This window comes from Mustela nigripes, chromosome 3 (genome assembly GCF_022355385.1).
Source record: "Mustela nigripes isolate SB6536 chromosome 3, MUSNIG.SB6536, whole genome shotgun sequence".
Taxonomy (NCBI): domain Eukaryota; kingdom Metazoa; phylum Chordata; class Mammalia; order Carnivora; family Mustelidae; genus Mustela; species Mustela nigripes.
In genome coordinates this window covers 2,009,134-2,018,768 of record NC_081559.1, presented here as the reverse complement: position 1 = coordinate 2,018,768, position 9,635 = coordinate 2,009,134, and the positions used below count along the sequence as shown (strand labels likewise).

Here is a 9,635-nt window from a genome sequence, read left to right as displayed (position 1 = left end):
AAGGCCTTGAATTAGTACGGGGACTGAGGAGTGGTTGGATCCCCTCTGCCGAACGCAACCACATCTATGAAACCAACACACCTGGTCAACACCTGTGTATGCGCTCCTCTTTTCCGAGTTATAACGTAGGACCCTAAAGCTGATCATGGAGGGAAAGCCCAAGTCAGAAAGCTCATGAAGACGAGCTAATTTATCACAGCTGTCCTGAAAATATTTGCTGTGTCCCTATCACACCATATGCTTTTGGTTTGACAGGAAGAAGAGGCTGAAACTTGAGTGAACCATGAGAGATTGAACTGTGTTCTTAATCTTTCTTATAAAAGTGAAAAATTTAACTGAGAAGGACGGGCTTACAGCTGCTTGGAAAGTTGGTCCCCCTCTGGAATACATCTCCAGAGATTCTAGCTCCATGCTAAAAATTCAAAGGTTCTTGGATTTCCTCTATAAAAAGTGATAGTGTATTACTTACCTAATTGCCCTCTATCATATCTCCTTTCTCTGAATTTCTATTGGCGTTAATACACCCACACATGTTTATACGCTCCAGCTTATGTTTCTTTGTTTCACGTGAATTTATTTTTTTAGCATGTACATGTGTACCTTAAAGGCAACGGGCATGGCTTCCACTTCTTTTGGGTCGTTGTCTCCCTCAGTGCTTAGTGCCGTGCAAGGTGCCTGATCGCTGGTGAGTAACTGGAGACCGCCGACGCCCCTGTGTTGTATGGAGTAGCCATTCCAGGTGGAGTCAAGATAGCAGATGTATTGTATTATGTAGAACATTCTGAGGTCATTAAGTTCTTGGCGAGGCATGAGCAATGGCCCAAAGTTTATGAATATTGCTGGTATGGCTTGTGTCACTGGGACTGTCACAGTCCCTGAAAAACTAATGTGGGAATAATAACACCACCATTTCCTCTTATGTAGCTCTTTGTAATTTGGAACTTAGTTAATAGCATATTCCTCGTTTTAGTGTCACTAAACCCTGCACACAGGTCAGGGCAAAGCCCTTTCCTCAAATGAGCAAATTGGAGTGCCTAGAGATAAAGGGGTTCATGTTTACGAAGTTGGTAAGTGGCAGAGCCACTGTTGGAAGGGAGGCTTCGAGTGCGGTAGACCTCCCAGCCCTTCACAGGGACATCACAGACCAGTTTTCAACAGAATAAAACTTTCTGGGACAAGATGGACCTGAAGATGTGTTCCCATAAACGAGAGATGTGGAGAAACCCAGAGATAGTCTTAAAGTATGACACATCCCAAATTTATTTGTCTGAAACAGTCCCTTTGCCTGGACTTGACTTGGGCACAATTTGAATCGTCCCCTTCCAGAATCTGGGAAAAGAAACAAAACCTGGCAAGGAGACGAGAATATGTCCTCTTCAGTCAAAAGAAAGGGTTAAAATTCAATCCTTTGCAAGTGTAAAGTGGACAAGAGACCTGGGTGATCTTGACACCAAAATCGAGGCTACAGGGCTGTATTTCCCCCCTAATGTCTTTTTCAGCTTATAGGGAAAAAGTGAAGCTGCGGCGTGTGCCTAGGGGAAGGATTAGGGAGGGGGGAATAGGAGTAGTTTCTTCTAACAGTCTGTCTTAAAAAAAAAAAGAAGAAGAAGAAGAAAAGAAAAAAAGAACTAAAAGTTTGTTTCTGTGATTAAGCGCCCATTTCTGTTTAAAACATAAACGGAGCAGGGACAGTTGGAGGCTCGGAGACGCAGAGAGGCGCGCTCTGATTTGGCTGTTTACCATCAATCAGACCGTTGCTTGGCAGACACTGGATAGTTATGAGCCTGAACAAGCTGAAAAGGGGCAGGAAAAGAAGTGGAGGCAGCATTCTTCCTATTTAAAGCTGCATCGCTTGAAAAAAGTTTTCTCAGACTGTGCTGGAGCTGGTGCTGGGAAGGGGGTTTGCAGAGGCTGCCCCGGCCCAGCAGAGAGAGCCCAGGCCGGCTTCATGGTGCTCCAAGAACCTTAGAGTCACTTCTCGCTCCCAGCAGGACCCGCATGTCTCACATTGCGACGAGATGGCACACTGGCTGCGAGCAAGCCCTCTCCTCCTGCTGACCGTTTTACTAGGGCGGTTCGTCTCCGCCAGAGCCCAGGACGAAGGCGAGGATGGTGAGTTCGCCCTTTGCGCTGCTTGTGCTGTGTCCTGCGGGTTTGGGATGGGGATGCACAGCCCAGGGGAGGGAGAGGGCGCGGGGGCACTTGCAGTGGGGAGTGGGGCCGGGCGCGCAGAGGAGCACCTGGGAGCGGCCGAGGACGTCAGATTGTCTGCAGACCCCGCTGGGCAGAGGACACCACGGGGTACTGCTGCCCAAGTCCCTCCGGGCTGAGTCCTTTTCGGCCGCAAGGGGAGGGGGAGACCTTTGAAAGGAAAGCGGAGCACTTGAAATGGAGCCCTGAAGGCAGGGTCACCGGAGGGGCTCTGTCCTCGGGCTGGGGCAGGGGACCTCAGGCCGCAGGATTCTTTGTGTGCAAGGACCTCTGCGGCCACTGGGTGACGGACTCCTCTTTGTCTCCGGCCGGGCTCTCCTCCCTTCACAGACTTTCCTTCTGTCCATTCCCATCTGGGATCTTAAAACTGCTTCTGCTGACCCAGAGCAAGTCCCCTTTACCTCCCGTGACAGAGGCTGAAAGAAGCCAGATTCCTGAGACCCTGTCCCCCTCCCGGCTGCACCATCAGGACAGGGGGGTCCCTGCCAGATGGCGGAGGCAGCACCCCTGCCGCCTTTCCGATGAAGTATCTCTCATGGAGCACTCGCAGGGACATTATCCTTTAGATGCAGGTTTCCTGTCTTTTTCTCTATTTTAAGACGAACCTTGCCTGTTACCGACTTTTTTTCCTATGCAGTTTGCTCATGTGAGGGCTGGGTTTGTGGTCTGCTTAAGCAAAATGCCTGGTGGCTATAAAATATAAGAAAATTCTGAATTTGGTTCCACTGATTATTAAGTCCTTGTCCTCCAGACATGTTCTTTTTCATACTAGGCCATTATAGATTTTCATGATTATTTAACATCAAACTCCAGCTTTTACAACTTAGCACATGTAAACCTTTCGGTTACTGTCTTTCACATATACTTTCGTGTTTATAGATATGCAGATGTCTGTATATGTTTTTAAATGCCTACTTCTGTGTCTTTTTGCTCTGAAGATGATCATAAAATTAGTCTAGAGGCCACGAGTTCTAAGAATCATTTTCAGAGTGAAAATAAGAATGTGAGATGAAGACCCAACAATCTGTCCAGAGTCCCATAGAGGGGGCACTTCCAAAAACTTGAAACTTTTTATGTTACTTTTTATGTTTTCAAAAACGAAAAAATTTACAAAAAGTAAAACTCTTCCGTTTCTTTGTATTGGTGTGAAAAACATGCATTGGTTGGAAGGGTGGGGAAAAATACTTGGGATGTAGACGTCAGGAAAGGGGAGAGAAAAAACACAGAAAAATTACAATAGAAGCAGCAAATCTAATTACTAAGGGGACAGTTCACTCCCCTCCCCCACCAAATCAATCAACAACTTTAAACTTAACACAGCGCTCCTTGTTAATATTTTAGAACAACTTTTACAAAGTGTGACAATAATTGAGCATGGGAATAAACGGAAGGTCTGTCTCATAGGGTGTATGGAATCGGCCACTTGTTAACAGACTTCCCCAAATAGCTGTAATGACTCTGTAGGTGCTTCTGAAAAATAAAGAGAGCTTATTTTTCTTATTATTAATTTACACAAATGTTAGACGTCTGTTATTTGGTGCAAAACTGCCTCATCTCCATACCAACCTCTGTTCCCCCAGTGTAACCAAGAGCACAGCAACTGGAATCCCAAATATCAGATTTTATACAAATAGTATAATTCCTCGCATTCACATCACAAAAAATAAATCCCTCTGCCTTATTACTCTACCTAGGAGAGTATATGTGATAAAAATTCAATAGCGAAAGAAAGTAGTATGGCCCTAACGAAAGGTGATCTAGAAAAGAATTCCAGGATCCCGTATTCTGAGTTCCGTGACTTGGACTGACTCAGGGGCGTATTTTGGTTTCAGTTACATTGAATGGATACTTGGCAGTACTCTGTTTCCCCTGTTCAGGCTTGACACAAGCTTAATAAACATGTCAGAGCTTTGAAACTCCATGTGATTTTAAATTCGGGGAAGAGTAAGTTCAGGTAAATGCTTTAAAGAACGAACTAAGGTACACATGCAAAGCAAGTATATTTTTCAAATTTTAGCTATAACTAAGTCATAGAATGTGCTATTGAGTTTGCATACAAATATGTCCCCTTTGAAATGGAAAGACATGTTATCACATGTAAGTGGATATATACACACTTTGATATTTTTCTTTTTAATACTTCAAGGTGTATCTCTAATCTGTTTGACTGTGGTTATTTACCGGAAGTGTAAACATAAGCCTAGTGCCTGCCTGATAGAAATACTTATGAGCAATGAGGTAAAAGTAAGCAAATCAAGTCTTAGGCCTTTTAGGTCCAAACATTGCTACTTATTAGTGAATTTTAAGAACTGAAAAAAATAAAATAAAATAAATTCCTAAGAACTGAAAGGAAGTTGGGCTAACATTAATTGAAACTGTTAAGCAACCAGAGTCAGAGTTAGAATGACAAAATCAGATTTTGATGAGTTTTTGGGTACCTATGTTTGTGATGGTGGTGGTAGGGAGCTTTAAAAGGGTTTCCCATTTGTTTTTTGCAGGAGAAAATACTAGTGCATTTATAATAATTGTTACATTCCTAAACAAACTTCTAATACCTACTGAGTTATACACATTCTTGTTATTAGAAATGGACAGACTTAATCTTAGAAAATCATCTTTGATATGAACCCTTGATTTCAGCAACAGAGAAGAAACAGAGAGGAGAAAAGGTGCTGAAATGTCCCATTTTATTTCCGGAGGCCAGGCAGGTGCCGTAAACAAGTGGAGGGTGTACGTGGTTGTGCATCGGTAGGGGATGGTGGGCCGGTGGAGAGCTGAAGATGCCTGCCCCCTTTAAGACCATTCAAAACTAACGTTTTCAGAAAGTACTGCCTAAGCCAAATGCAATATGTCTGAGTGCCAAGTTTGGCTCATGGACCATAAATCTGGAACCCTCTTGTTGCAACCCTACACTGATATCCTGGACCCAAGCCAACTTCTGATTACTAAGAGATGAGGGGCTGACAGTCCTTTTTATATCAAGGTCTCTTTCATTTTATTATGCTGCATCTGCCATTTATCTCATCATTAAAATACAAATCTGAAGACACAAATGCTTATTGCTCAGCCTTACTTGGATCAGACCACTTTAAAGGAAGGAGAGAATATGAATACATAGCTCAAGATACTTGACCACGCATAAATTGTTTTAAACTCAATACTGATAAAGTAGATACTTTGGATTGTGTAGGACAGGCAAGCTTTTACGGTGGATGTTTTTATCGTGGTTCAGCTGCATCTAACAGAAAGCAATAGTTTAATTTCTTTTTTTTCCATTTTTAAAAGAAGCTTTTAGTGAAGGAGTGAAAGTCTGGTATATGAGCTTTACAAAGTCATCAAAGACTCAATCTCTTTCTAGTTCTTTGCTTTCATATCCCTAGGGTATAATGCTCGAGTGATGGTCCTAGGTGGCTGCTGGAGTTCCAGCCATTACATTTACTTTCCAGGCATCTGAATAGAGAATGAGAGGCAAAGGCGGTGATTCTCTCTCTTTTCATGGAGACAATTAGGCCTTCATTCCATTTCAACTTATAGTGGCTGGAATTTAGCCATCTAGGCACACAAAGTTACAAGGGGGCAGCTAGGAAATGTAGTGTTTTAGCTAGGTAGCACTAGCTGTGGACGCTACTGAATAGAGTTATGTTATGAAGGATATGAAAGACAGAATAGCCGCTAGGAAGCAACTCCAGTCCCAACCCCAGTGAGTGTCAGTCACTTTCTGTGGAACAAGTCTTCTAATTTCAAGGGGCAGGATATAGTTGTGTGATCAGATCTACCCTGGTTATTGTTCACTTCTGAGTAGTGTGTGAGACTAAGATCATTGGAAGGCACTGAAATGAGTCTGCAGTTCTTCGCTTCCTGATTCTGTCCAGATAAATTGAGAAGTATCTGTAACTTCTACCCAAACTAAACTGAGGCTTTACTTTGAAGAGTGTATCTCTCTCTCTACATGTAGACTGTAGATCGAGAGATAAAGACAGTATTTTATCTTTAAGAGAGAGAGAAGAGAGGAAAGAACATGGTGAGAAGGCAGAGGAAGCGAGGGTGGAGGGTCTTTCCAGCAGACTCAGCCCTGAGCCTCAGAGCCTGATATGCGGCTCAGTATCAGGACCCCGAGATCACCACCTGAGCCGAAACCAAGAATCAGCCACAGTCAACAGACTGTGCCACCCAGGTGCCTCGATACAGATAATTTTTTTTATAAATACAAATATATATTTTTATAAATACAAATAAATACAAATATTTGTCTTTGTATAAAGAAATATATGCTTTGGCCATGACTCTTTGGGTTAGTGGTAAACAATCCACAGGTCCACATTGAGCTGGCTGTGTGGTCATCTGAGGAGCTTGTTACCAGTATGGATTCTGGGCTCTTTTCCTTTCCAGATACCCCGACTTGGCAGGTTTGGATGGGATTTGGGAAGCTTTCTAGGGGATTCTGATTCATGTTGGTCAACCACTGTGTGACATCTCTGCCTAACACTCTTGATCTTGATGTGGGCCAGTCAGGTTCTTGTTCCAAGACTACACAGCTGTGACTTGGTGGTAACTTGATACTCCAGTTATTCCCTTCAGTTACAGGTCTGCCTAATTAAAGTTCATAGATAAACCACTGCAGATTCACTGTCATTTCTGGAAAAATAACTCCATGCCCAAACCCCACTGATAGTAGCTTATGTAAATTGTTCTACTATACAGTGGATGCATGTTATTGAAATATATTTTAATAGGTGAATGTGGAGTTTTCATTTTCTCTCTTTTACTTCATATTCTTCATAATTTTAGCACTATCACTGCAGACCTACAATTCATGGGGTTGATCATTCCAGAAATGCCCATAATGCTGGAAATGAGGTAAAAACAGAAAGAGAAAGCTTTGTTTTGAGGAGCTGGGACTTACAAGATTGGAATCATGTTAAACTATGATCACAGGAAGAAAACTATTTAATTAATGTACTCCTACTTGAAGGACAATTCATATACATCATCACTTGGCCTTTTATTACATGTATAAAATGTTTAAAAGTCAGTCATTTTTTGACCTACCATTTTTTGCTCTGAGGTCACATTGAAAAATTTAGATTTACATATGAGATATGTAGTAATGGTAGGGAAAAGTCTAAAATTATTAGTTATTAAGTGATTCATTATATAAATTTGGCCAAGTTGTATAAGTTTATATAAAATAATGGAGTTGGGAAGATACTCACAATTCAGCTTTTCTCTTGATTACTTTCCATGTAAATTTCATCTAAATTCCCTGTAAGACTGTGGAGTCATGATAGTCAGTATTTTTAAAAGTATCTACTTTTGGCATTTGCTGCAGCGAGAAGACTATCCTATGGAAAATTTTGCCTTAAAGTTGTAGCCACATTGCAACCTTAGTGTTTTTATGATAGTTTATTGAAATGTTCAAAACTAAGCCCTTCAGAAGAAATCAAGGTGTTTTCATCTTATACTGTGACTATATTCTCTAAGGAACGTGAGTAAGAGAAATCCCACTAGTGGTAAGTAATTAGTGGGATTCTGATAGCATAAGATTCTTCTTATCCATGTGCCTTCTACAGAGAAGGTAGCAACATCAACAAAATTAATGAATTCAAGTGTCCCTGTAGCTCTGTGATGTAATGTTCAAACTCAAAAATGTTTACATGCTTTTTTTTTTTTTTTTTAATTTCTCCTGGGAAAGAGAAAAGACATCTCACAGTTCTTTCTCTCTCTTTCTTTCATCTTTTTTTCTCTTTTCAGTGTCTGCTCAATCAGAATTACAAATTCAGTTGCAAGAGACAACAAATATATTCTCAGTAGAGATGTTGCTTGCACCATAAGCATCACAGCCTTAAAGTCTGTGTGCTTGAGTAAAGCAGCCCAGTCTGGCAGTCATTGGGGAAACACCTGGTTCTGGTCCATCTCTGGTGTTTAGGAGTTCTGCAACCTGCAAAGTGTGTTTTAACCTCACCAGACTTTTGGGTCCTCATCTGGAGTTGGGAAAATGTACATACCTCTGTCAGTCTGCTGGGACTCTTGGAACTTACCCCTGAAGGTGATTTTAAAACACTTGACTGAGACACAGAAAGTGATACTACGATCTGATTTCAGTCATCACAGATACAAACCTTAGTGGCATATTTTTGACTTTTACCTAATCTTTGAATTTGTTTTGAAGAAGCTTCTGGATTTGTTTCCCTTCTGTAGTTTTGTCTGTTTCCCACTTCCCAGGGGAACTCGCTCCACCAGGCGTCCTCTCTTTGCTCTAAGGACAGCCACTTCCTTTCTCTGGGGTCTTTCCCCTTCTCTGGGAAACAAGCCCGGCTCCTCCCAGGCCGTGTCTGGCTGCCACCCTGTCTGAATTCTTCGTCCAGCTGCTCTAGGAGAAGCACACTCTCTGCCTCTGTCTCCAAGCCCCCTCTCATGCCCGTGCGCTCCGATTTCGTCTCCTCTACTCCGTTAAGCTGGTCCGGTAAGCTGAGGACTAAAACGTGTGATGTTCCCATGGGCCCCTTTAATCTGTTTCATCAGGCCCTTCTCCATTATCTGATACAACTGACCACTCTGGCTTTCTTGAAAAACTGTTCTCTGAAAGTTCTCCCTCGAGCTGCCTGACCTTTTCCTGTCAGCCTCCTGGGCGACTTGTCCCTTCTTCCTTCGCCCCTCCCCCTTCCTTCCCTCACAGGATCTGGTTCACTGGTCTTCGCTGCTTATTCTCTTCCCGGATCATCGGGGGATCACCTCCCTCAGGACTCCACTTAACAGCGAACGGCCGAGAATTCGCAGATCTCTCTCTGTCCTGACCTTCCCACCTTCCGCGGACGGGCCACAACCTCTTCAAGTTCAGCGCATCTAAAACTCGACTCATGAGCGTGCCTTCCAGACAAGAGCATGTTTCCTATGTATTCCTTATATCAGGGAACGACAACATCATCGTACCTGCTCACTAAAGCAGAATTCCCATCAGTCACTTAATGTTACCGTTTTATCTGCTCAATATTTCCCAAATATACCCCTTTTCCCTCTCTTCTACAAATGCCTCGGTTCAGGTACAATCAAATCCCTGGATAATTGCAAAAGCATTTGAATTCCTAGCCAGGCCTCCTATGTGGCCGCTTCCCACTCACGTGTGTGGAGAGCTCCTCTGTTGCTGCTGTGACATCAAACTGAACTCTGATCACGTCATTGCCAGCTCCGTCACCTGCTGGCTCCTGGAATCCGAGGGAAACAATCATGTGCAGGCTCCTGAGCGTGGCATATGAGACCTTCTACGATGGGGCTCAGTTCCAGAACCTTAGTCCTACCGTAGCTGTCACTCCCTGCCTGGAAACAAGAAGTCGCGTGTAGTCCCCAGCTCCCACTGCACACGCTGTAGTCCCAGCTCCCACTGCACACGCTGTAGTCCCAGCTCCCACTGCACACGCTGTAGTCCC

General features: G+C 43.2%; 1 protein-coding gene across 1 annotated transcript in view; it reads left to right on the top strand.

Annotated features, from left to right (window-relative positions):
- The first annotated feature begins 1,759 nt into the window (after positions 1–1,759).
- Positions 1,760–9,635, top strand: part of COL5A2 (collagen type V alpha 2 chain) — a 136,197-nt gene continuing 128,321 nt past the window's right edge. Inside the window, exon 1 of the mRNA XM_059393025.1 lies at positions 1,760–2,112. Coding sequence (XP_059249008.1) covers positions 2,019–2,112 — 94 coding nt within the window. The 5' untranslated portion in view covers positions 1,760–2,018. The remainder of the gene's footprint in view (positions 2,113–9,635) is intronic.